At 35.4% G+C, this 27752-nt stretch overlaps 3 protein-coding genes and 1 non-coding gene across 5 annotated transcripts; 2 read left to right on the top strand and 2 right to left on the bottom strand.

The window, feature by feature from the left end:
• Positions 1-1147: 1147 nt before the first annotated feature.
• On the top strand, positions 1148-9583 carry LOC104897933 (UDP-rhamnose/UDP-galactose transporter 6). The gene is made up of 6 exons (XM_010684904.3): positions 1148-1452; positions 3935-4182; positions 5053-5237; positions 5339-5539; positions 8481-8642; positions 8979-9583. Exons 2-6 carry the CDS (start codon positions 4053-4055, stop codon positions 9294-9296), a joined length of 996 nt encoding a protein of 331 aa, XP_010683206.2. The 5' UTR covers positions 1148-1452; positions 3935-4052; the 3' UTR covers positions 9297-9583.
• Positions 9584-10223: 640 nt separating this feature from the next.
• Positions 10224-16966, bottom strand: LOC104897935 (uncharacterized). 2 transcript variants are annotated; one of them, XM_057395515.1, is made up of 8 exons: positions 16809-16966; positions 15717-15841; positions 15588-15623; positions 15331-15468; positions 14254-14340; positions 12220-12267; positions 12057-12133; positions 10224-10920 (listed from the first exon to the last, which is right to left on the bottom strand). In XM_057395515.1, exons 2-8 carry the CDS (start codon positions 15789-15791, stop codon positions 10779-10781), a joined length of 603 nt encoding a protein of 200 aa, XP_057251498.1. In that variant the 5' UTR covers positions 15792-15841; positions 16809-16966; the 3' UTR covers positions 10224-10778. The 2 variants fall into 2 exon arrangements, with proteins under 2 accessions (XP_057251498.1, XP_057251499.1); XM_057395516.1 differs by having other exon boundaries at positions 15717-15842; positions 16817-16957.
• Positions 16967-16982: 16 nt separating this feature from the next.
• TRNAM-CAU (transfer RNA methionine (anticodon CAU)) lies at positions 16983-17054 on the bottom strand. Its single transcript has one exon. It is a non-coding gene; the product is annotated as a tRNA-Met (tRNA).
• Positions 17055-21084: 4030 nt separating this feature from the next.
• LOC104897936 (cullin-3A) lies at positions 21085-26720 on the top strand. Its single transcript, XM_010684906.4, has 2 exons — positions 21085-21853; positions 24066-26720. Exons 1-2 carry the CDS (start codon positions 21693-21695, stop codon positions 26104-26106), a joined length of 2202 nt encoding a protein of 733 aa, XP_010683208.1. The 5' UTR covers positions 21085-21692; the 3' UTR covers positions 26107-26720.
• Positions 26721-27752: the final 1032 nt, after the last annotated feature.

Consider the following 27752-nt stretch of genomic DNA (forward strand, 5'->3'; position numbering starts at 1 on the left):
ACGAATACGAGTGATCTCTGTTAGCGTTGAGGTCTACAACGCTATTCACCCCTCACAAACCAAAAGCTACTCCAAACTCTTTAAAAACCGTACATCCATTTCCGCATCATAAATGGTAATATAGATCTCTTGCGATACCTTCCAAACTCTCTTCATACTATACCTAAAAAGTACATAAAAGAAAGTCAACTTGTATATTTATCTCCTTGAAGATTTTAGAACTAATTACCTAATTAATTTGACCAACAAATCAAAAGAAACTTTAATATATGTAAATTTTCTAAAATATTATTTTAAATCATCATTAGTATTACAGTAATTAACATTAATAACCTTAACTTGGAAAAAAAGAAAAGAAAAACCACACAATAATTACTAGTCTTTTTTTTTTTTCCAATTTTGTTGTTATCCCCAAAATTCCAAAAAAAAATATTTTTTTTTTGAAAGTAACATTAATTCATTGATTCAAAGTCATACGACATCTACAATAAAAGTCAAAACTAACAAATACATATCAAATGAAATAAATACAATTCTAATGATAAAACCAGATCGTTGAGTAGATCTAACACTTCTGAAAACCCTTGTCTTTCACATCGCTGTCTGATGCAGCCTTCTGCAAGGGGGTCTATCGATCTTTTGTAGTTTTGAAGTACGGATTCAATTCAAGTGATTGTAAACGAAGTCTTGACATCTGTTGCAACTCCGCACAAATTTTGATCAACAAATCAACATCTTGAAATACAGAAAAACCCAAAAACAATTCCTAAACTCTCACATGGAGAGAGATAAAACCCAATATATGGGTAGACATAACCAATATATGGGTAGAAAAATCTCTATTAGAGAGAGACTAAGATTTATTGGAAACATAAACGTAAAAAGCTAGTAATAAAACCAAAAAAGGGGCTTACCACCGCCCAAAAGGGTGGTGGTATCCCCTAGATTGAAAATTAGGGTTTTGTGGGAGAGGAGAGAGAGAGAGAGGAGAGAGGAGGGTTGAGTTTTTCCCAAAAAAAAAAAAAAAAAAAAAAAAAAAAAAAAAAAAAAAAAAAAAAAAAAAAATATTAAACACACAGTAATTAATTTTCCAAATTTTACTCAAAAAATTGCTCGTGGTACAACCAACCAAAGCCTCCCTCCAGCGAGGAAAGAAGACTTAATGTCGACTTCGTGCGAAAGACTTCCTCTTCTTGCCAGAAAATTCCCTTCTTCTTACTTTCTCTCTCCTCCTCCTCTTTATTATTTTTACTCCATTGCTGTTTAAACTAGAGATACTAGAGAGAGAAAGAGATCGATCAAATAAATCATTGATTCAAATCATTTAATTCTTTGATTCAGCATAACCCATTTGCTTAAAAAGATCATAACTTTATCTTCTTCTTAGATCTAAAGAGTTGAGTTTTATCACTCTTGCAGTTCAAAACCCTCTTCAAATTCTTGAATGTAAAGGTTTGTTCTTTATTTCATTTCTTTTAGTTGATGCTTTCAAATGTTTGTTTGATTGAATTGTGCAAAAGAGTGGTTAATTTGGGTGGTTATGAATGATTTGATGATTTACTGTTTGTGGGTTTTTTTTTTTAATTTTTGAATTTTGATTAGTAATATTTGCTGTATTATTGATTTGTAAAGCAAAAATGTGTAAGATTTAAGCTTGGTTTAGAGGGGTTTGACTTTAATTTCTGCTGTTTATTCTCTCGTTTGATTTTTGGAAGATCATGGTTCAGTAAATTGGTTGAAGTTTTGTGATTTTGTTATGCACTAATTTGAAATTCTGGGTTTTGATTTTTAATGTTTGCAATTGCTTGATGAGTACTGATTAGTTAATCTTGTGGACATCTGTAAAGGGGAAATATTAGATTGGAATTTGGGATCTTTTTATTTCTTACAAGATATAATTAATTGAGGGGTTCTTTTATGAACTTTGGATCAGTATCAAGCTATGTGTTAGAAGGAATAGTGGCTGTTTAAAGATGAGAGACAATGAATTTTGGTTCTTAAGGGATATATGGTTGCCAAAAGCACAGTGAGCACTATATACATTATTTACAGGCCTTTATTTAGGATGATTTGACCAAAACTTCTTTCTATCATAGGCTCTTCAGGGTTCTATGTGAGGTTGAAACTGTATTTAGTTTTACGGGCTTTGACGGTGCGTCTTTTACAATCAGGAATGGCTGCTTCTGAAGAGAGTTGATTGAGATATATTCTTCTTAGAGAACCTGTCTACATGTAAATGTCTTAGATATTTATGCTTCATAATCTGTATTGTGATGCACCTCATTAGTATTTGGAGTAATATAGATACGCGGTCTGTTTTCATGGCAATTTGGTGCATGATGATTAAGTATGTGCTAGGTAAAACTATGTTTTTGAGTACATAAGAAAGAATTTCCGCATGGTGTATCAGGAGGAATCATTTTGCGTTACTAGAGTTAGTTGTTTTGCTTTTCACATTTTATTGTAGCTATTCTTCATTGTTGATCATGGTTCTTGACGTCAATAGTGGTTGACTAAATAGTTGTTTGCAGACAGGAATAACTTTCATAGCAACTTTTTTTATGAACATTGTTGGCTTTGGACTCTAACAAATCCGTTTGGATGGGAATGGGAAAAGAACTGTGTTGCACATTATAATTTTTTTTTGTACTTGTTAGCATCTTTATGACTCAAGTGTAGTGTTGCTCTAGGAAGTTAATGTGAAGCTGGAAATTTATAACCAAGATATTTGCAACATCTTCTTAAGCTGCTTTGCACTGTTGGAGAAACTATATGGGTTTGACGTATTATGAACTTTGAACCCTGTCTCTTGAAGTGTAGTCTGATGAAGAAAAATGAGGGGCAGTTTTGGAATTTGGATAGAGCGTTAAAAGGTTGTGTCCAAAGTGCCTTGTAATTGTGTCTATTCATTTTCTGGTTTTGATTTCGAAGATACTTCAAGTTTAAAGAATTTTGTGGCTGTTAATATTTTGGCCCCTTGAAATTATTGGAATGTACGTGTCATATCTTATGTGCTGTAGGTTGTAGTGTGTATAGGGTTTCCATGAGCTTGTGGAATTGTATCTCAAGGCTGTCTGCCTCCTACATGTCAGTCTCTAAGTCCTTAAGTGCTAGTATAGGTCAGCCAAATCAGCCCTCAGCTGTTGTCATAGATTTTGACTTCTTTATCTGATATTCAGATCCCCTCCCCTGAACTTTTACTTAGAAGACCCTTGTATTCGTTACTTTACTTCTGCTTCTTTATGCCCATTAGTGGCCTAGTAGTTTAAAATTTTATTGACTAGTATATACATGGCCCATGGTGTTCTCACTTTTGTACTTTGTGGAAGATGGTGAGGAGTGTTGTCACAATTTCTATGTAATTGTTTCTGTAAAGGCGTAGGTAGAGCCAAGGCCAAGGGTTTAGAGTGGCTGTTATGTTCATCTCTTTCCCTGTCTTCTCTTGTAATGATGCTCGGATTCGTTAGTGGTGGAGGGAGACGGAGAGACCTAAGAATCTGCCTATGTTTGCAAAAGTGGTGTTTGCGAGAGATCAAACACTTCATCTGGTTGGTCTTAAAGATAAGGGCATTGTATTGATCTTCCATAAAAGGATGCACATGTACACTCAAGGAGCACTTTGACATGCCTTCTCCTCTTTGTCAACGATCAATCTCAATGTGGATCCCAGTTTTGGTGATATTGAGATGTATGCAACTGGACCTATAACTAATGAAGAGTCAAGAGACTCACGATTAATAGTCTTAAAGAGGTATTTTTGAAAATTGCATACCAGCACACCAAAAAAAATTGAAAAAATAAAGAAGTATTAGTAGTATTAAGCATTTTTATACACTAACAAGAGTGGGTTAGGACTTAGGAGTGCTAATAGTTGTATTACTACATATGCTCTTTTCTTGATGTTACTAAATGTTTATTTGTTTATGTTTTTTAGTTTGCAGAGATGCTGATGTAAAGCATCTGAAGGGCTTGTTTTTGTACAGCAAATGGTGAGGATTGGATAACAAAAGTTGAGGAGTGAACCTTTAGTGTTGTGAAAGGATTAAGAAGAAATGGCTCCTGCAACGAAGGCAGAGAAGAAAGCAGCTCTTGATGCAGGTGCTTGGATGTTCAATGTTGTCACATCGGTGGGAATTATTATTGTCAACAAAGCTCTCATGGCCAAATATGAGTTTAGTTTTGGTAACTATCCGCATCTTTAATGCTATGCATTACATAAATCCTCATTGCTTTTTATCAATAATTTAACCAATACAAGGCGTAGAACCCAAATTGCTGAATCACTCAAATCCTCATTGCTTTTACTGATAATGCATTTCCATGTCAACGGCTGATAGGTTCTATGCACATTGATGATCAATCAAATTACTCTAGATGTCCCCTATGATCTGCTTTCCGTTCCTTATGCCTTTTCTCACAGTACTTGTTTTCCTATATACGAGTGATGGGATTCACTGATATTTACAGACAATAAGGGCACTATCGGTGGAAGAAGAATGGGAAGATTATTATTTTTTATGATCTTTTCAGTTCCCCTTTAGTAGGATTGGTGATGAAAAGGCACATAATTTGGAATTTTAATCTGTTAAGCATGTATTTTGTTCTACATGATAATCTACATACAAAGTGTCCTGGAGACCCTATATAGGTTTCAGGGTTTAGATGAGCTTGATTGCCTCGTACAGGATACAACAGGTCAGTAGCTGTCATGTCTTATATTACTCAGACTCGAGTACATATGTTGGAATATATATATATATATATATATATTATATATTATATATATAATATATAATAATTATTATAATATATAATATATTATAATTGTGTCCAAGTGTCTAACTTGGATATTTTATAAAAGTTTCCATGATATTGTCTAGAATGTAGTGTCAAAGTCTTCATACCCATGTCAGAGTGTGAGGATATGACATGGATACTTGAGGTGAAATGCAAAGTGCGAGTTACATAGGACTAATGCCTGGTAAATATCTTTTCAATTTTTGAAGATTTGATCAAAAGTCTTAAGATATTCTTTTTCTGTGTATATTGCAGCCACTACGTTGACGGGTTTGCACTTCACTGCCACAACTATAATGACTCTTGTTCTAAGATGGCTTGGATATATTCAACCCTCTCATTTGCCATGGCCTGATCTGTTGAGATTTGTTTTATTTGCTAACGTTTCGATTGTCGGCATGAATGTTAGTCTTATGTGGAACTCAGTGGGATTCTACCAGGTAAAATTTTGTTATCCTCAGTTCTATCTTGCTCTCAACTCTATAATTATCAGATCCACGAACTCTTATTTGACTTATAAAGAACAATTGTGGCTTCTCAGATTGCAAAATTGAGTATGATTCCTGTATCATGCCTGTTGGAGATTGTGCTCGACAAAGTTCGATACTCCAGAGACACAAAGCTCAGCATAGGACTTGTTCTTGTAGGTGTCGCTGTATGCACAGTTACCGATATCAGTGTGAATGCTAAAGGTTTCATTACTGCTTTAATTGCAGTTTGGGGCACTTCTCTGCAGCAATATGTAAGCTCTTGGTTCCTTATCTTTTGCCTAGTTAGCTCTACTTAATTTTTTAAATGAAATTCCTTCAAAAAAAAATTTGATGAAGGAAAAGGCTGGAATAGATTGCATGGAGATCTTTTTATGACCACAGTAACTCTTATTCTTTTTTCATGGTGTTCATGTTGCATCTTATCAGTATTTAACAATATTCATGCTGTATGTAACCATTTATTATGCAGGTCTTGTTAGGGAATTACATTGCTTATCTAGATGTCTATTTTGTATATGTTAGACAGGCTCTAGGTAGTAAAAGAATGATGAGAAGATTTTTTATGAATGAATCTATAATATATATACGGGATATTCCATTTGGTGACCCTCTGTTAAACTAGTTCTACGGAGTGATTCTCTTTTCTGAAATTTATAGAACATCCTTATGGTGCTTATAACCGTCTGTATACTGATTATCCCTTCAATTTTTTGTTAGAATTGGTTGCTAAGCCTGAGTTGGTACTATATTTATTAGTTTTATATGCACGCGATGCGAGCGTGGATGTACAAAGTACATAATTGGTAGAAAAAAATGCTTTAAAAATATATTTCATCACTAAAACAATGACATCTTTTTTGACAGTTTAATTATTAATTACATAGGGATATATTAGGCATTATAGGGGAACACCAAAGTCCTCAAGTGTTCCCTTATAGAATAGAGATTTACTTTTTTTTTTCCTTTACTTTGACACTGGCTACCTTTATAATGGCCAGAAGGCCTGCAATTCTCATTCACGCTCTCATCTGTTAGTGTCTTATAGTATTTGTAAAATAAGCTTTCGTCATGTAAAATTGACCCATTAGAACACCTAAACCGAGTTGTTTGTGGGGACTTTTGGAGGGGATGTTTTATTTTAACTGGGCTTTGCCTAGAATGGTGGAATTTATCAATCAGTCAGAATATTTGTTTCCAGAAGGATTGGATGCGAGGGTCTTTCCTTCAAAAAATCAAAAGTTTTTTCAATCCAAATTGTCCAATAAATGAAAAAGAAACAATTATCCCAAGGGATTAAATTGGCGGCTTGATGTTTAGATATAATAGAAGCGAAGTATCCAGGAGCCAAGTGTGTGAGTCAAGGAAAAATTCATGGGGGGTGGAATTAGATATCATGTCCTTACCTCTAGGGCACACATCACATGGAGGATTGTATCTCCCTCTTCAATTGACCTTTTCTCTGCTTTATCACCCAACAGGTATATTCAGCTCAACCCTCACCCCCCCCCCCAAAGAAAAAAAGGAAAAAGAAAATTGGAATATCCAAAAAGAAGAAATGGTAAATTCACGAGTTGCTTGCCATGTCACAGACTTTGCTTCCATTGAATGAAAGCATCATCCTCTAGTTTCCTTCTTTTCCACTCATTGAACTGAAGATTTTTTTTACAGGTCCCCCCGATGTTGTGACATTTGGAGATAGAAAACTTATCTTAATCATGCATTTATATAATTGTGATGAAGATGAGCTTATCTCTGATTACTCTTATCCATGGTCTGTAATGTTTGTTTCTTTCTCCTAACTCCTAAGGTGACACTTAAGTTTTCTCCTGCCCCCTTCAAATATCTAGTGGCCTTGATGATTCTAACCTTATGTTGGCTAATAATGGTATGATGGGATCAATGGCGTGTACAAACACTATGATGATGAAGTAGTGAGTAGTGACTAGTGAGATTTATTTACTTAAAGATGTAATTCTGAAAGACAAATCCTTCAGACGCTTTAGAAGAGTGGGCAACATTTATATGTTGACTGTCCTTTCAACCAAATGACATAGTTTTTAAATATACAAGGTAAACAAATATACACGAATTATATGTCCAAGCCTCACAATTGGTAGTCCCACTTTGTGATGTTTGGTGGAAAACGCTTTCTGATGTCCGGAGGAAGACTTATGGGCTTTCAGGATGCAGCCTCCCTATTGTGAAGGCTAGAGCTTGGTGTCTTGATGGCTTGTTTAAAAATGTTAACTTGTCAAAGAACTTCAAAGAAAGGGAGTAGCAAGAGAGGTGTTTAGCATGGTGTCCTAGATGATCTGGGTTCTGGAGGAAGGGGTTATGCACAGTTGATATTTGTTTCATTAATGGTTTATGATCCTCTTGTACAAAGTAGAGATTTGCTTTTATATCTTTCGACCACATTGTGATGTCTTTCCACTATACACTGAAAAACATTTTGTGCAAAAATTTATGACTGACTGACAATCAAATCTGCTTCAGTACACAAGACACTGCAGTTTGATATAATGATTCTTTTTCTCCCTACAAGTACAAGATCACATGGTTTGGTCATCTCTACACGGTTATCATGCATTAAATTACTTGTCCTTTCCAAAGAAAAAAATTGGAATTACAGTTTTAGCAGATATACGTAGGGTTGGGTACTTGGGTCGGGTTCTCGTAAGAACAATCCTTATATGAGTACATGAGAACACTTTGTAGTTATTTTTTAAAACTATAATGTACTTTATTTTGGCTAAATTATAACAATAATTTTCCCTTGTGGGGCAAATCTTTCAAAGAGATTAAATTTCTAGAAAAAGGATAATCGTGTAATATCAAGAAAAAAAGGATTAAGTAAAATGGAATACTGTTCCGCTTTTCTCATATAAGAGTTATTCTCAGCTGGAACTTTATTCTGTGTGTATAATTACCTAGCTATATGAAGTGGGATCCTATAAACCATGAAACTAACTTGTTGCTTTGAGGTTTTGTTGCCTACCTCCCCCCTTCGCATGTCAACACAAATGAAAGAAGAAATCAACGAGCAAATATTTCTTTTTCTTGCTTGTCCATTGAAGTGTGCGTGCTTTTCTTATGTGCCCCTTGCTTTTCTAGTATGGCATTTACGTCTGGGTTACCTTTGACTTAGAAGCAGTTTTGTTCCTTGTCTGATTACTTTGTCTTATGTTGCAGTCTGTACATCATCTCCAGAAGAAGTTTTCACTCAATTCTTTCAATTTGCTTGGCCATACTGCACCAGTGCAGGCTGGATCGTTGCTTGTACTGGGTCCATTTGTTGATTATTGGTTAACAGGCCAGAGAATAGATGCTTTCGACTACACTTTACCAGCTGTGGTAAGGATACTAACCCCTTTGTGTTTCTGAATTCTGCTTTGCTCTAATGGTTTTCCACTAAAAAGGCTATTGTGCTAATCGAAAGGTATATCGACTATTTTACCTTTACTGGCCCCGTCATTCCTTCTTGCTAATAAGGCTGAGAGTGTCGATATACCTATATGTTATGTGGAAAATGGTTAGTTGAATAGTCTTACTCTTCTAATGTGGCGCTTCAATGTTTCTACTTTTTTTGCATCTACATTGATTTGTACACAAGAGAAACTTAATCCCAATGCATGCCTTTCACTCCTTTCTTAGTTCTAAATAATATTGTGCTTGATTATGTCTTCACAGATTTTTATAACACTCTCGTGCTCAATTGCTATTGGGACAAACCTGAGCCAATTCATCTGCATCGGCAGATTCACGGCTGTATCGTTCCAAGTACTTGGCCATATGAAGACGATCCTTGTTCTGATTCTTGGTTTCATCTTTTTCGGCAAAGAGGGTCTGAATTCACATGTGGTTGTGGGCATGATCATAGCCGTAGCAGGTATGATTTGGTATGGCAATGCCTCCTCAAAACCTGGTGGAAAAGAACGTCGGAGCCCTTCGTTACCTAAGCAGCAAAAGAATGGAGCAGATTCTACAGAACTTGATGCAAAGGTCTAACCAATATTTTTTCACCCTTTTTCCCACACTCACAGTGGTAACAATTACATGAGATGAACAATGAGGGTTATTTAATGATGATATATGATATGAGATGTAGATTTAATTAGACCTTACATTGCCCTGTGATTAGATTTCTTAGCAATTTTACCCCCTCTTTCACTTTTGCTTTTGTAGATTTTACATATTTCACATGATTTTTATTTTGAACTACAGTCTCAGATTTCCCAGAACAGATTTTTATTGATTTTTGTCGTAATTTATATATACTAGTTATTCTTTTACCACTTCTATTTCTTTTTTCCTGGGAATGCCACCCTCTTTTTGACATTTGTCCTGCATTAAGGTAGATACTTCCTCCATTTACAACTCTCTTTTCATATTTAAAGAAAGAGACTTCTTTTGCTATTGCATTAGTATCAAAAAAATGAGTAATATTATTTATTGATACTTCTATAACGACGTCCTTCGTTTCTTATAAAAAGACTGAGAGAGAAATGACAAGAGTTTTTAAGAAACTTAAAGAGAGAAAGATAAGGATCCACACTTAACAACAGAAAGGGTAATTTAATCAAATCTTAACTACTTGATTAAACTAACTTTATTCATCATCAATCCCTCACATTCACCTTGTCCTACCTCGCCACCCAATTTGATAACGTTGATGAACCCCGACCAAAATTTTGGCGAAGTTTTAACTTTGACGAACTTTAGCGATACCCAGTGCCTTTTCAAATCTTCCTCCTCTTGCACTGCCGTCGAACTCTCTACTTCCTCCTCCTCTCGTACCGCAACAACCACTTCACCGCCATTTCTGAACAATTCCTACCTCACCTCTTCAAAACTTCGACAAACTAACCTCTAAATTCCAATCGTTGACAAACACAAAGCTTGGCGAAGAATGTAGAGTAAGATTCAGGTCGTATATTGACCAGAAAAGCTAACTACTTACAACGTGGTTTTCTATAAAGATGGTGAGAAGTTTTATTAACGTGTTTTGACAACAATCACTACACATTTAGAAGAAATATCAAGCACCATAGAAGCTGCTCCAGAAGATTCCTTTCGTTTTGAATTTAACAAAAGTTGGACTAACCACAAAAAAGCTCTTATACTCATCAAAGACATTAGCATACATGGACAAAACTTTTGTTGTCAACAGCCGTAAACCTCTAGTTTTTTAGCTTAGCCTGAATTTCTGGAGAGAGAAGGTCATATTTTCAAGTGATTGGCGAAAGTTGACAGCATTATCTTTTGACAAAACTAACCACTGAATATTGATATTTCCATAACCAATTATTATTTGTATAATCAACCAGTAAAGGCAATTTACAAAACGAATTTAACGGTAAATCGGTGACAGAATCAAGCATTAACCTTCTAACTACAGCAAATTCTACTAACAAATGACAACAGTTTCCTGATTTCCTCGCTACTGAACTAATAAAACTGTTGTAGTGCCAATTACCAAGAACAACATCCTCAAGCATTGAAAAGGCTCCAATCATTGACTTTGAAGGTTGAAACAGAAAGCTTGAAGACCTCGGCCATTGGTATACATCCAGATTGTTCGGCAGGCGCTACAACTCCAGCACCGACAGTACCAGCACTTTCACTTAATGGGCTGAATTCAGAAGATGGAAAAATGTTCAGTTAGCATAAGACCCACATAGCAAATACGATACTATTATCTTTCTATCTTTTTGGTCTGTAAAAAAGGATGCGGACCCAAATCTTGATACTACTTCTCAAGAATTAAAAATAACAGAACTAGTTGGCATACGGAAAAATTTACTTTTGAAGTATCCTGGTCTTCCCAGAAAATTAAGATATAAGTACGCAGATACAGCATCCTAAGTTCCTAACACAAGGAAGCATAACATGCTTTTTAAAACAGAGTTTGTGATAGTATGCAGCACCATACAACAATGCTATCTCAAAATGTTTCTTTGTTCGGGCAATTCAGAAAGAAAGTGAGCACGAAGCTATGACTCATAGCAATTGCTTTCCATCACTTTTTCAGAGGTCTAAGTACAAATGGGATAGGAATGTGGATGTCAACTTTGGGGAATCTTGCTGTTGCTTGGGCAGCATGGAAGAGCAGGAACAAGGCCATATTTGAGAGAGAGACAGTTACAAATCTCATCTGAGATGGGTACCAACCCTCAATGTTGCCATTAAATATAGAGAAGCAACATATAAAGATTGGAAAGCATACGTCACATAATGAAGGTTGGTGTCCGTCCAACCTCGTAGTTGGGAAGATAATAAATTCATGCGGCTAAAAGAGGAGATGGACCCGTAGGTAAAGTGTTGCTGTTAGAGATAGTGCTGAAAGATATAGTAGCATTGGAAGTAAATTGACATAGAGGGCACTTTGATCAAGAGTTGCAGGAGGCACATACTATACCATTGAGTTGGAGCTGTGTTTTGGAGTGTGGGCATATGAGCTTGCTAGTAGAGAATAAATGTCTGGCGGTTATATTGAAGTTGAAATGGACCATTTGCTCAGACCCTTGTGGGGTTATAATTGATGAAGGATTGTCATGAGCTACTAAGATCTATTGTATTATTGCACAGTAGTTTGTCAGTTCAATGTCCATTGCCTGATGTAAATGGAAGGACTTTCTTGGAGGATTGACCAAAAAAATTTGTTGTAAGCTATTTGCTGTTTCTCATAAATGATATATTTCCTTCCCACGTTTTCTGATCCAAAAGAAAAAGATAAAGAAGGAACTAATAATCATTTGTCAAGCTTACTTTATAACAACAGGCTCATAAGCAGTGATCAAGATATCTGTGCCAACTTCCTTAAGACGCAAATTAGCCAAATAAACCTGCATAGGACACACAATGACCCTAGTCAGCCATTCTATGCAAGAAACTATAAATTTACAATAATAAAAAAACCAGCACCCCTTACCCTTACTATATTCTGTGCCTCTCTGCCTTGCCGTCCCTTAGAAATGGCCTGCACAATCATCACAAAACCAGAACGTAAAATTTTAGATCCCAGAAAATAGTCTTTGTGGTCCAGGGTAAGAGGTCAATGTTGTCACCGACTTAAAATGTGTCAAAATCACTTGTTTTGCAACAAAGCCAAACCAAGGCATGAAGCATTAATAAAAATGTGTGCTTGGCTAGATTGTTTTCCTGCAGTTTAAGACGGCACTTGGAGTCCATCATCTTAGATCCTAAAGCATACCAGGTAAATAGAGATTCTGTAAGAGTAAAATAATGAAGCTTTAAGGTCCGTCCATATTTGAGATAAGAGATAAATAGAATTTTCAGCGTGTGCAACAAAAGGAAGGGTACTTGCAGGTGACGCAAAGAAAAAAGGAAATTAGGAATGAAAATATGAGCTACAAAGAACATGTTTAGTACTATTCATTGTGTTAAGAGTTAAGACCACAAAGTAAAATGAAATATGAATGGCACCTCAATCCAGGCAGGACAAGGTCATTAGTCTTCTTCAACATGTGATCCACTGGGTCAAACATAAGTTGACTTAAAAAGGCAGACACGTGCGAATAAGGTAAGCTGACATACAGAGCCTACTCAGGATCTAGGAAACAAGCATAAATAATGAACGCTGAAACAAATACCATTTATCAGCAAACTCCGTACAGTAGACCCAGAAAAAAAATAGTATCACAGGTGACACAAGTAGCAGAGATTGCCAAACTTGTAACAAATCTTAAAGAACATCCTACTGAAACTCCAATTTTGAGCTAAGTTACAAAATTATTGTCAGCATCACCCCATCCCTTCTCGACTAGGTACAAAAAAACGCCAATCCTTTTCTTACAATTTAAGGATATCCTTGGAGTTGTCCTATTCCACTTTCTAAATGCCTCGAGATTAAAAGGTCAATTAATCATCGTTTTGATATAATACTTCTTGCTACTACACATAATCATGACTTTCTATTTTCTGCATGGACTTATTTCGGAGGGACAGGGAACACGGGAATGCATAATATATCATACAAACTAAAAAAAATTATTTGATGTAAAATAACTTCCAACTTCATTAGGATTACAGGTTCACAACTTGACATAATTGGCAGTGTACACTAGAAACCGAAAGGAATGAGTCCTTGATCTGAGAATGCACCTATTCAGGCTTGAACATCATATCATTTCAGACATTGAATATTCTGCCACCTCCTTGCATATGTGATGTCATATTGCACCTAGACCTTACAGAGGTTGTAGAGCTGTACTAATAACCTGCTTCTCAGATAATGAAAAATGTAATCATAATCTAGTTATCTATCTACAAGCTGCTCGAGTATTACGAAATTATAAGGAGCTTCTGGTTCCACCAGCAGTTCGACGATCAATTTTGTTGGTCATCATAATAATAACCCCTACTAGGCACAAGATTCGGCATACAATGCTCTACAAAATCTCATACCACAATCTGTGTGCAGGAACAAAGTATAATCCGACAAAAATAACTAAATTGACTACGAAAATGTAAGCTTTATTTGCCAACCACTTTTGTCTATCTAATAGAAACTCAAGAATTGGAGTGCCACCAATAAAACAAATTTTTGAAAATGCAACACGTGAGCAACATCATAATCAGTATACTAGTGTAGTTTTCAGTCAATAGCTGTCCAAATTTTCGTAGAGCAAACTGTTCAATATCAGAACTGGGCAAGCAAGTTATCAATACATCACTGTCAGCAACTCAGCATGCCCACAAATATTCAGCATAGCACAAAGGGCATCAGACAATATTTTGTATAGACAAAATCACACAATAAAGAACATGTAAAACTAAGCGGTAAGCACACAAGATAGAAACTGGACCAATCTCATATACACTTGTACAGTACACTACATTTGCAGCTGAAGTTCATTAGTAATCAAGAAGGCATTTTCTTCATAAAGAAATTTCAAAATGTGGAAAACAGACAGCTCAACTAAAGTTTAATTAAATTGCACACCATTTGGCCAACAGCGCTGGTCACAACAGCAGGCATGCTTCTGTAGCACAATCCAGGGGCCTCTAAGATTCCTGACTGTTCAATCAGCTGCAATTGGACAAATTCAATGTGGTTAGATATGGTAGTCACCACCAAATTGCTTCAAATTCTGATATTAGGACTAAAATTGAGGCCTCTAGAATCAAAGGAAAATAAACACTAAATGATTATATGAAGATAAGCAAAAATACATATCATGAACAATTATCCAATGCCATTGACGGTGTGAGGAAGCAAAATTTAAGCATACCATAATCCCAAAATTTTGCATTGGTGAACTAAAGCGTGCATAAGTTACATACTCTCAATAACTGAAATCCCTGAATAATTCAAATCAACATGTTAAGGGGCATAGCTACTGCCCAAGAGTGCATATATGTATATGCTACATGCACATAGGACTCTGTGTCCAACCTCTTCCATCAGCAGATTTTGAGGGCAACCTAACGCTATCACCCAGCACCTTTCAAAGAAACTGGAAAAAGGAAGAGAAGCAGATAATTGATGGTGATATCTAGCTTTTGATACCTTGTTTTAACGAACAAAAGAAGTTACAGTCATTCCATAGTGACTTCAAAGCTAAAGAGCTTTGGTGGGAAAACTTGCAGTCCCCGATATGAAAGACACTATTACACAACAAAACTTAACAGATACAGCCGCATCCCAAAACCTCCTAACAGTCTATTACCCCTTCTTACTTGCGGTTACTAAGTCAAAGTCAAAGATTGTGATTATGACATCAAAGATTCTTTAATACAGTTCAAATCGCCAGGTTTTAGTTACCAACATATCCCAGTTACTAAGTCCAAGTAACATATTTAAAAACTTAAAATGATCTAGAGGACTTCAATGAAACATTTGTAGCTTCCAAAGTCACTAAATTCATCATGAATGGACATATTTATCGAAGGTGTTTTCTCCATTTATCAAAATAAAGAGATATTCTGCCTTCCTTGAGAATTGAAGTACCTCTAGTTCACGAAAGGTCTAATAACGCAAATGGAAAAAACAAACAAAGTAAAGTTTTGGAAGACCCACCATCCCACCTTCGGCATCCTGTTCCCTAGCAAGGTCTTGAATGAACCACACAGCACTAGCTTCATCAGCGACGTCTTGCTTCAAGTCTAACAGTTCAATAATAATACTTTCATCTCGATTAGCGTCAGCAAACGCTTCCTGCACAACGGAGACAAAAGTCACGGTGAACCCATTAAGCAATTTTTAAGAACCCATTATTCCAAATTAACTTCATCAAAAACAAATTTCAAATAATTCCAGAAAGATAATAGCTCAACCTGATGATCGGGAACTTCTCTCACATTGCTTAAATCCTATAAAAAATAAAACCACAAAACAAATAATTCAGACTTTAATAATTGCCCAGAAAATAATAACAATAATTTGGGGATTTTGGCATACTAAACCTGAAATCTGAGAGGAAACGTCATTGCTATTGCCCCACCATATAAAGGGCGCTCCGCACATGCATCTTCTACCATTTTTTGAGATTATAAACAAAATCCACAAATTTGACACAAAACTGTACTAACTGCAAAACCCAGAAATAAAATCAATCATTGAAACTTGAAAGGTCCAACAGATGAACCAATATAAAAGTAATTATAAAGAAAAAAAAATAACATAAATGATCAAAGATATTTTCGATAAAACATAAATTTTTCATTTGTTCATATAATTTATTTATGGAATGCAAAAACATCATATTGAATTCCAAATATAAATACCAAGTATTCTAATTCCGGAAACACAAATTCCATCATGACATTTGGGAAGTAAGTAGAATTGTTGTAATCATGGAAATTTTAAGTAGTGCTTGAGAGGTGCTTGAGAGCTTGTAATTGATTTGAAATAATGGAATTCAATTTCGGAATTTTAAATCTAGTGTTTGTAAATACTAGAAAAATTGGAATCCAGAATTTCAATTTTATTGTATTATATGAGAAGTTTATAGAATTTCAAATCTAAATATTGAAAATAATTTACTGGACATTCAACAAAGAAAAAACAAAACCATGAAGTTGAGATTCCATGGACAAGTAATAATGAACAACTGCACACAGAACTAGAAAACAACAATAAAAATCGCAACTTTACATCAAAATTTCTCCAACTACAACATATCAATTTCCAAACCAACAAAGTCTAGTTTTCAATTCAACAAATAAGTACTTCATAACAATAAGAACACTAACAATTACAAACAAACATATAAAAAACTGGCATGCTCATAAAAATTGAATAAATATAAATCACAGTTAGCATATTAAACTAAAGTTGATGATACATACTATGAGTTAATTTGTGATTAGTATAAAATATAAATCATAGTTTGCATATTTGTCTAGGAATATAAAAGATTGAAACTTTAGTATCATCATCCTATTAAACAATAGAAATAAAAATTCATCAGATTACAGAAATTACTAGAAATTCAAAGATTAAGAGAGTAAAATAGAAAGAATTGAATGTAGTAATTTTATATTTATTTTGCTTACCTTGATAGTTGAGAGTGAGAAATTAGAGAGTTAGGAATGTGAAGTTTTGTGCAGAAACTGCACATATTTGAAGAAGATGAATTCAAGACATTGTAGCTTGAAAATGAAGCTAAAATGGGGGAAAAGAAAAAAAAAAAAAATTTGTAGCGGTGGAAGCTTTTCTCTCAATCATCATATCAGAGCCAGGTTTCGATCCTGGGACCTGTGGGTTATGGGCCCACCACGCTTCCGCTGCGCCACTCTGATGTTGTTGTTATAATGTTGCATACCTTTCTATTCATAGTGGTTGTAAAATGTAACATTTATTTGCTAAACATGACTTTCCAAATACCTAAAATACCTTTAGATATATTATTCCTCTCAACTAGCACCTCTTTCTCTAATTTGGAACTCTCATCCATTTTATAAATTATGGTGTTTTTACATGTATAATGCTAATAAGAAATCATAAATTCTAGGCATAATAATGTTAATTAATGTTTTTATGTGCAATAATTGGGCCAGGAGCATTTGTTTTTGGTTGAATGCTTAAATAATATTCTCTTTATCTCATATTAATCGTAACAATTTGTTTTTTGCACTATTTATATGTTTCATTTTGATTAGAATTTTTTAAACCTATATATAAATACAATTGTTTATTGGAAATGTGTTGGTCAAATTGTAACAAGTATTATATATGGAACGAAGGTTGTACATATTACAAAACAAATATGATTATTGCGATGGAAGAGAAATAACAGATGAACCTCTCAAGTATGTAAATTAAAGGACTAAAAATTTAAATAATTGTTTCATACAATATACAAAAAATTCATTAAACTGTTTAACGCGATTTACACGAAGTTCATAAATATTGCACGAAATAGGACATCAATCTACATATACATTGCACAAAATTGGTGAAATTTTTGGGGGGGAAATCTCAAAAAATTCCATCTAAATCAAGGTCACATGGGTCAAAATCATCCTTCGTTCATTGTAAATCCAATATGGTCCTTTTTTCAATTAATTATCACTTCCTCCGTTCCTAAATAATATAGTCCTTTTTTCAATTAATTATCACTTCCTCCGTTCCTAAATAAGTGGTAGATATTGTTCATCAAGTAATTTTGACTCTTCTTCCACTGAGATTTCCCGCAAAAACAAAAGATTTTTGCATGTTTGTTCCGCACTTCTTACAGAAACTACAGCTTGCTGGTTTGCCCTCAAATGGGCGAAAAATGCAGGACTAAATCACATCATACTACTCACGGATTCTACAAGTTTGGTTCATGCTTTGAATCAGTCAAACAGCATCCACCTTTCAATCAAATAGACGATCACTCACATTCGAGAAATCGCGAAAGACCTTGCATGGTGTCAGCTCATCAAGGTCCCCAGGACCTAAGTCCATGATGCCCATACCATAGCTCGTTGGTGTCGCATCAACCAGCAATCCACTTCTGAGAATTCTTAATCATAGTTTTTAGTATTTTCTCTTTAATTATTTTTGACGTTTTTCCGATGTCAAAAAAAAAAATTTAACTCTATTTTTCGCTATTATATAAAAAAAATTATAGTCAAGTGGCCGGAATCTTATTGGATTCGTCTCAATGTATATCGTCAACTCGTCAAGGTATAAACTTTTTATAACTTTTACATGTGCGCACTTAAAGATATTAATAATCAAGAATTGCAATAATTACATGAAGATGTGATAAACACTTATTTAGGAACGGAGGAAGTAAAATGCTAGTAAAAAAAAAAACACAAGGTCCCTATTTTATTTTTATCTAGAAGTGGGAGGAAAGAGAATTTTTTAAAAAACAAAAAACTTAAAAATAAGGATTTAGGGGAATGTGTTTAGTAATTGGGGGTTGCTTTTAGTATTTCATAAAAAGATGATTGACATATTTACTTTTTGTGCAAAGTGACGATTTAACCATTTTAGGAGAAGGATTTCCTTATCCTTCCCCGTCCGTAGAGTTTCTAACCTTTTAATTCGATACCTATTAATTTGTAAGAGGTTCCGACTCGATTTTACCTACCTAACAAAAATGTTTTCATTTTGGGAAGAGTAAAATAAAAAAAGGAAGTACTAGTTGAACATGTATTAGTTTCAATTTTGAACTTTTGCTTGGGTACTCTATTATGAAGGGTAAAATTCCCTAAAAAGGATTATGAAGAGTAAAACAAATGCAACACACCAATAATATAACTTTTGCTAAACCTTCATAGCTAGAGAAGAAAAGTGCACCACTCAAATTTAACTTTCTCAATTAGAGTGGATCAATGGTGCAATGTTTTTTTTTTTCTTTCTAATATTGTGCATTACCAATTGTCACGCTAGTCTACATATTACTTTAATTATTAAAATCTTCAATTACCATAAAATAAAAACATATAAAAAGCTTATATCACGAATATACATATTTATATTAATGTAATAAGATTTCAGATGACTATACTTTTCAGTACTTAATTATTGAAAATGATGGTCAAAATGAACTATATTAACAATGGCAAAGTACAAACTATAAATTGTGTAGGTTACAATAAAGAAATGGAGAAAGTAGTAGTTAGGGTATGACTTTTAGAGGTTTAAGATTAAAGTGTATATATTTTTTTATAAAGGTAAGGATAAAGAAGGTTAGGTGACCCTCCGCACGAGGGGAGCTCTAACCTTATCGTTTACAAACATTGAATGAAGAGTTGAATGGGTACAATCTTCAATACAAAAACTAGAATCTATGACGTGTCCAACATTGGCAATCCAATTTGTTGCTTTGTTTGCTTCCCGGTAGACATGTCGAATAATCCAAGAAGAAGAGGAGCGGAGAGAAGCCTAGATATCCTGAATGATGTGGACGATCTGCCAAGGGGGGGGGGGGGTAGATGCCTTTGATGGAGTTGATAACCATGAGGTTATCTCCTTTGATGTGGAGATGAGTAATAACATTTTGAATATCTAGCCTCACTCCATGTTGAAGGGTTGTAGCTTCTACCACCGAGACTGAAGATGTACCAAGGTTTAAGGCTGCGGCGTTGACTAGGTTGGCGTCGGCATCTCTGATGATAAAACCTGTTGCTGCTAAAAAAATCACGAACGGAACCGATGAAGTTGAGTTTTGCAAGGGTCGCATGAACCCCAAGACTATTCAGGATTCTTCATGTCAAAGGCTGGCCCATAATAGTCTTGGGGTTCGTGCAACCCTTGCAAAAAGAAATATCATCCCTTTTAGTCACTACGCCCTTTGTGCCACCCAGTAGGAATCCATAGATCATATCTTTGGACATTGTTCCAAGCTCCTCCCCCGGCCCATTGACAGCTTAAAGAACTTAACGATTGGTTCCCCATTCCTTAACTAGTGCCACTTTTTTACATACTTTTGCTAATATTGAAAAGAATAAAAGCTACGCTTTTAAATTTGTCTTCCTAATTTGGAGTATTTGGAAAGAAATAAACAATATCATCTTCATAACTACTCGCTTAAATATTTACAAGATCCTTCATAAATCAAAATTTCTTTTCTCATAATGGAGTCTTAGGAATGCAGTTGATTACTGCAATTCCTCTGGCTCCCCGTTTTTCAACTCTATTCTCTCTATCCCTCCACTCCCAAGTACCCTTCTTCAATCTCGGTGGCTTGGGAGCCTCCATCATCTCCAATTTTCAAACTCAACTTCGATGGTTCTGTTCGCGATTATTTAGCAGTAGTAAGTTTTGTCATAAGAGATTCCGACACCAACCTAGTCAAAGCCGCAACCTTAAACCTTGGTACATATTCAGTCTCGGTGGCAAAAGCTACACCTTTCAGCATGGAGTCAGACTAGCTATTCAAAATGCTATTATACATCTCCACATCGAAGGAGATAACCTCATGGTTATCAACTCCATCAAAGGCATCTGGTCCCCCCATTGGCAGATCGTCCACATCATTCAGGATATCCAAACTTCTCTCCACTCCTTTTCTTCTTAGACTATTCGACATGTCTATCCAGAAGCAAACAAAGCAGTAGATTGGATTGTCAATGTTGGACACCTCATAGATATTCATCTCTTCATTCAATCCTTCTACTCCTATCCTTCTTTTTCCTTACCTTTATATAAAAAATATATACGGCGAATAAGCTTAAAATGAAGCGAACATTCAAATTATTATTGTTAAAACAAGTGGGACACATGAAATTGACTAAATTGCAATCACTAAACCCAATCATACACCCCTAGAGCCTAGAGGTCCTTAAGACTTTAAGAGTGCTAGAATAATTTCCCAACTTTGGCCCATAGCCCCATACCATGAAATGAAAATTGGACATGCATATCAAAAAATTAAAAAACAGCCATTTCCCATCTTCTTCCTCTTACAAATTTTCCATATTACAGAAAACAAAATAAAATCCAAAATCTTATGCCTTCTTTCTTTCTTCCTTTTTTTACCCTTCTCAATTCTATCTTTCTCTCTCCTCAAAAACCCCCTCTGGAAACCTCTCACAATCTCCATTTCAAACTCAACAAAATTAAACAAATTCCAGATTTTCATATTCCCTCTCTTTCTTCAATTGTCGAATTTTTATCAATTTTTTTGCGCCCTAATTTCTCAATCCGAAGAAACCCTAGCTCTAATTTCACCTCTTTTCATTTCATTCTTCCTTGATTCTTCTCATGAATCTCCTTCTTTCTATCGAATCTAATACTTTTCGTGCTCAGATCTTCTCTTAAATCCTTTTTGTTTTTTCAATTATGGCGAACGAATTTTTGTGAATTTAATCTTTTTTATTTCATTTTTTTCTTTTGTTAGTTTCGTACAAACGATTAGGTTTTATCTTCGATCGCCTTTTTCTTGATTTGTGATTTTTGTTTTTTTTGCAATTTTTGGAAGGAGGAGAGAGAGAGAGAGAATGAGTAATCAGAAGAAGAAGCCGTTTCAAATAGAGGCGTTTAAGCATAGGGTGGTAGTGGATCCGAAATATGCAGATAAGACTTGGAAGATATTGGAACACGCTATTAAGGAGATTTACAATCATAATGCTAGTGGTCTTAGCTTTGAGGAGCTTTACAGGTTTGTTTTCTGTTAATTTGGCTTTCAATTGTTGCTGTTTCGTTTACAGAATTTTCGCCGTTCAATTTGATTTGTTTGTCTGTCTATGTTGATTGAAAATTTGATTGGTGTTGTGTTTTTTTTTTTGGTATCTAGATAATGCATTTAGTTTTATTATTATGCAGTGGCAAGCGGTTTAGCTATTCTAACTTTGTGGTAGGTGATTGTGAGAAGTGTAACTAGCTGAACAAAATTATGGCACGAGTATTTGGATTTGATGGTTGTTGATGAATTTAGTTGTATGTGAATTAATGGCCTTGGATAGGATGATTGAACTGTTATTTTAGGGGTGGTGGTGGTGAAGGCTTGAGTGCGGGGATAGTAAGGGTAAACTTGATCACGTGGAAAACTTTGAATGGAGTGACTTGAGGTATTATTGATACAATGAGACGCTAATTCATGCGTATTAGTGTTGAATTATGGTTATGGAAGGTGAATAGAGATGCTGCTTGGTGCTTGGTTTGCAAGTTTGGTTGGGAGGCATTACCTGACATGCTTCTTCATGGCGCATTAGAGCTGGGATTTGGTTGGCCAATACCTTTGAGTTTATCATATATATGCCCAAAGTTGTTAAAGTGGCGATACAATGTCATTTAAAACTAGGTGGTCTCTGGTGATGGACGGTCCAAAACAACAAGCGAAGGAAACAATAAAAGGATGTCGTTGGTTCTTTTCAGAATATAGGATTAATACTTATAGAACTGTTTTGCAGAAAGAAGTGCAACTGCTCGGCCAAATGTTGTGGCCTGTTATGTGTTTTAATTATTCTAAAGTGCTTTAAATTATAGCATATTGTTATGGATTGTTGTGTTGCCATTTCCAATTTGTTATTGTTTTTCATTTACAAAATTAGCAATCCAATTGCTTCCAATTTCCCATTTCCGTTACAAAGAGGCTAACCGTGAAAGGTTTGAATTGTTCATCTTTCTGATGGATATTACTCTTTTATTTTGCCTCATGGTTTTCAGTTAAAGAACAATTGGAATTGGAGAATGTTTTGAATCAGAATGCATACATTATTAATTCATCATATCTTGATTCTTGGTCTGTGTATATGGCTTTATTATGGTAATGCTTAAATACTGTGTTTCTCTCTCTCTCTTTGTGTGTGTTTGTGTGTGTGTCACCGAATAATGATGTTGGATTTTGTCCTTGCTTTATAAATTTGTGGGAAGTTTTATGTCCCACTTCTTTTGGCAAAGTTTGTATTTCTCATGGTGTTTTCTGTACGCGAGTCACTGCTAAAAGACTCAATTTATTATGAAAACTTGCTTATTTCTTCTTTGTTAATTATTCATTCTTTCTCTTTGGTCCTTTCTGGATGCCATCAATCGGCTAAGTCCCAAATATTACATTTTCAACTTCTTCTACTGTGTAATATTTTATTGATTTAAAGATTCTTTTGTCTCTTCCTGGAAATATTATGTGAAGAGTTACAGGTATATCGCAGAGTAAATTAGGGTTTTCCTGATATATTTTTTGTTGTTCACACTAGAGCATCTGTGGGTTCTGGTATCAAACCTGCAGTAAATCTCTTCATGGCATTTACTATAGTTTCGATTATAGTTGGATTTTCATAGTTTTATATTTTATGCTTATTGAATCGTCATATCAACCATCGCCATCTGTTAAATGCTGTTATGAAGTATGCTTTTGTGATGTGTGACTGTGATGGCCATTGTGATCCTTTCAGTGTTTTATAGCACTGGTGTTTTGTAAGAGAAATGCAAATTAGATGAAAACCCCACTGATTGCCATTGCTGTAAATTGTATTATGTCAGGATCAGAATGATGATGTTTGAAGTCTATGAGAGGCCAAGTGGTGATGGGCCTTGTGGCAAGTTTGTTGAAATGGCTTTAAGAAATGTTCTTATTACTTTTGCTTTTTTTAAAAGGAGAAATGTTCTTATTACTAATAATGCTTTCAATTATTCTAAGAAGTGGAGTTTCACTACATTCTCTTATGGTGTTCTGTCTTGCATTTTCCTGGATCATCAACCCATTTTTGACATTTGAAGTTTTTCAATTGTCATAGAAAATACTAAGATAATTAATGTGCTTCCTACATTTGCTTGTGCTACATCCTTTTCTTATTATTGTTTCATTTAAGCATGTCGTTTTTTCGTTCGTCTTTTGATTTGTTTTTTATTTTAATTTTTATTAACTTTTACAGAAATGCTTACAACATGGTCCTCCACAAATATGGTGAGAAGCTATATTCGGGTCTTGTGACAACAATGACTACACATTTGAAAAAATTATCAGAATCCATAGAATCTGCTCAAGGAGGCTCTTTCCTTGAAGAGTTGAACCGGAAATGGACTGAGCATAATAAAGCCTTGCAGATGATACGAGACATACTGATGTACATGGACAGAACTTTTGTTCCTAGCACTCATAAGACTCCAGTTTACGAGCTTGGCTTGAATTTGTGGAGAGATAATGTTATCCATTCTAGCAATATTCAGACAAGGCTTTTGAACACACTTCTTGATTTAATTCAGACAGAGAGAAAGGGGGAAGTTATAAATAGGGGGCTGATGAGGAACATAATCAAGATGCTAATGGATTTAGGCACTTGCGTTTACCAAGAGGATTTCGAGAAGCCATTTCTTGAAGTTTCTGCCAATTTTTATCGTGCTGAATCCCAGGACTTCATCGAGTGCTGTGATTGTGGTGATTACTTGAAAAAAGCTGAGAGACGTCTGAATGAAGAAATAGAGAGAGTTTCCCATTATTTGGACCTGAGGAGTGAATCCAAGATAACGAAGGTGGTGGAGAGGGAGATGATAGCTAACCACATGCCAAGACTAGTTCACATGGAGAATTCCGGCCTAGTTAATATGCTTCTTGATGATAAATATGAAGACCTGGGGAGAATGTATAATTTATTCCGTCGGGTTGACAATGGTCTCAGTACCGTTCGAGATGTGATGACTTCTCACATCAGAGAAACGGGTAAGCAGCTTGTTACAGATCCAGAAAGGGTGAAGGATCCTGTGGAGTTTGTTCAGCGTCTTTTGGATGAGAAAGATAAGTATGATAAAATCATAAGCTTGGCTTTTAACAATGACAAAACTTTCCAGAATGCTCTGAATTCCTCATTTGAGTTCTTCATCAATCTGAATCCCCGTTCTCCAGAGTTTATCTCACTATTTGTGGATGACAAACTTCGTAAAGGTCTTAAGGGTGTTAGTGAAGAGGATGTGGAGGTTGTATTGGATAAAGTAATGATGCTTTTCCGATATCTACAGGAGAAAGATGTGTTTGAGAAGTACTATAAGCAGCACTTGGCTAAGCGATTGTTGTCAGGAAAGACTGTATCTGATGATGCAGAGAGAAGCTTGATTGTGAAGCTTAAGACAGAGTGTGGTTATCAATTTACTTCTAAGCTAGAGGGTATGTTCACTGATATGAAGACTTCTCAGGATACAATACAAGGATTTTATGCCAGTCATGGTGCCGAGCTAGGGGATGGACCTACACTAGTTGTGCAGGTTTTGACAACTGGGTCCTGGCCCACTCAACCAAGTGTTCCATGCAATCTGCCTGCTGAATTATCACTACTCTGTGAAAAGTTCCGCTCATATTATCTTGGAACACATACTGGTAGAAGATTATCTTGGCAAACAAACATGGGTACAGCTGATATAAAAGCAACCTTCAACAAGGGTCAAAAGCATGAGCTGAATGTCTCAACTTATCAAATGTGCGTACTTATGCTTTTCAATAATGCTGATAGACTTAGCTACCGGGAGATTGAGCAAGCCACTGAGATACCCGCTCCAGAGCTGAAGAGGTGTTTGCAATCACTAGCTTGTGTCAAAGGAAAGAACGTCCTTCGGAAAGAGCCGATGAGCAAAGATATTGGCGAGGATGACGCTTTCTTGTTCAATGACAAGTTTTCAAGCAAATTCTACAAGGTGAAGATAGGAACTGTAGTTGCACAGAAAGAATCAGAACCTGAGAAACAGGAGACACGACAAAGGGTGGAAGAGGATAGAAAGCCACAGATAGAGGCTGCGATAGTGAGAATAATGAAATCTAGGAAAGTACTAGATCACAACAATATTATTGCTGAGGTCACAAAGCAGCTGCAGTCTCGTTTCCTGCCAAACCCTGTGGAGATTAAGAAGCGTATTGAGTCCCTAATCGAACGTGAATTCTTGGAGAGAGATAGTTCGGACAGGAAGTTGTATCGCTACCTTGCCTGAGAGATGAGTTTTCTAGCAGTTCACTCACTGATATTTTTCATATTTCGCGCTGAAAACTGGAACTGAATGTACCTTATTTGAAAATGTGAGCCAGTTGCTTTTGAATTCCTTCAGCTCACAGGGTTTTAAAAGGTTTCCTTCATTATTGGTATCCCTTTTACATGAAAAACCCTAGTCTTTGTTCTGTCTCAGAATTATATTGCAGGATACTTGACTAGTGCCACGAAGTTGATGCAGGAAACCGTGCTTTCAACACAATTTCCTTAAGTTTATGTCAGAAGCGACTCGGAGTCACAGTACGTCTTGAAGAAACTTTTAAGGGGAGTGTATGATGTCCATACTTTTCGCCTTCGGTGACTAGGGTGTTGCTGTTTGAATCTTGTGGAAGAGCTGTTTTGACTTGTATAGTCTGCGTATGTATGTCGTGCACACAAGACAATCTGGTAGCTTGGTGTAAGCTACATAATCGTGGGGGCATCATATTGCTTAGTGATACTGAATTGCTTAAAGTTAAATTTAAACTTTGCCATGGTTTTACTTCCATAGGTTTTTATTTTATTATGGATTCATTGATTAATAGCCATAAGTTGATAAGCAAGTAATTGTTTGCTCTAGTTGTTTTGCTGTCAATCCTTCTTGAAGGAAGCTTAATAGGGTCGAATAGTTTTCTTTCTGCTTAAATTTGTCTCATGTTATAAGGAGTAAGCAAAGAATGATGGCTAATTCCAAGCGTTCTATGAAGGTTATATCCAAATTCCCTAATCAATTTGGAAAGGAACACGAATTTTGCATATTTGTTTTTGATAAGGGAGGATTAGAGAAATATTTATTGGTTTTAGCTTTCTCCAGAGGCCAAAGCAATCCTGTTTAGGGTCTTGGGGATGGTGATGAGTTTGACCTGTTCGTGAACAATTCGGGATTGGTTCGATCAAAGCTTGGTTTATAGCGGTTCGACTCAAATTCAGACTTGGCTCAAGACTTTAACAAGTTGAGCTGAGCTAGACAAAGCTCGGCTCGACAAGCTCGTGAACAGACTCAATTATTCTTTTATATTGAAAAATAACACACATTAATTTAGACACTACACAATAATAAGTTCATAGTTTCATTGTCAAAGAAAACCTATAAATCTCAAAAATATTTAAAAAGAAAAGCAAAACATGTAAAGATTAGGGTCATAACAAGTCAAGTCTCTGCATGAACAACTTGAGCTGGCTAGTTTAACATTTTGTCAAAGCTCAGCTTGAATAAAGTTCGGCTCGTCAAGCTTCAAGCACGAACAAAGTTAAACGAACACAAGCTGAGTCGACTATAGTTCGGACTTGGCTCGACTGGTAAGCAACCCTAATCCTGTTACTCTAGAATGAATGAAAGAGGTGATGAAGTGAAGTGTTCTACTCATATTTCCACAACTATCAATAAATCCTGGTTTAAATACATAATACGGAACCTTAAAGTGTCTATCGATATATAAATGATTATGCAATGGTTACAACTTATTGTAACCATTATAACTATTGAAATCTTTTGTTGTAGCCACTATAACTCTTGATATCTTAGCACTTTAATTTCATAGATTAATCTTATCCATTAACCTTTAAAACATAGAAAAAGGAGTAAAAATCATGTTCTTCCTTTTAGAGTCT

The sequence above is a fragment of the Beta vulgaris genome, chromosome 6 (assembly GCF_026745355.1).
Source record: "Beta vulgaris subsp. vulgaris cultivar EL10 chromosome 6, EL10.2, whole genome shotgun sequence".
NCBI classification, from domain to species: Eukaryota; Viridiplantae; Streptophyta; class Magnoliopsida; order Caryophyllales; family Amaranthaceae; genus Beta; species Beta vulgaris.

Excerpts from the sequence above, each read along its gene's own strand:
- LOC104897933 (XM_010684904.3), top strand. The coding sequence starts at position 4,053 with ATGGCTCCTGCAACGAAGGCAGAGAAGAAAGCAGCTCTTGATGCAGGT. Across the intron at positions 4,183-5,052 it reads CAAATATGAGTTTAGTTTTG|CCACTACGTTGACGGGTTTG; the intron begins GTAACTATCCGC and ends TGTATATTGCAG. Across the intron at positions 5,540-8,480 it reads GCACTTCTCTGCAGCAATAT|TCTGTACATCATCTCCAGAA; the intron begins GTAAGCTCTTGG and ends CTTATGTTGCAG.
- LOC104897935 (XM_057395515.1), bottom strand. The coding sequence starts at position 15,791 with ATGGTAGAAGATGCATGTGCGGAGCGCCCTTTATATGGTGGGGCAATA. Across the intron at positions 15,624-15,716 it reads CGTTTCCTCTCAGATTTCAG|GATTTAAGCAATGTGAGAGA; the intron begins GTTTAGTATGCC and ends TATTTTTTATAG. Across the intron at positions 10,921-12,056 it reads TATGAGCCTGTTGTTATAAA|CCCATTAAGTGAAAGTGCTG; the intron begins GTAAGCTTGACA and ends TTCTGAATTCAG.
- LOC104897936 (XM_010684906.4), top strand. The coding sequence starts at position 21,693 with ATGAGTAATCAGAAGAAGAAGCCGTTTCAAATAGAGGCGTTTAAGCAT. Across the intron at positions 21,854-24,065 it reads AGCTTTGAGGAGCTTTACAG|AAATGCTTACAACATGGTCC; the intron begins GTTTGTTTTCTG and ends TAACTTTTACAG.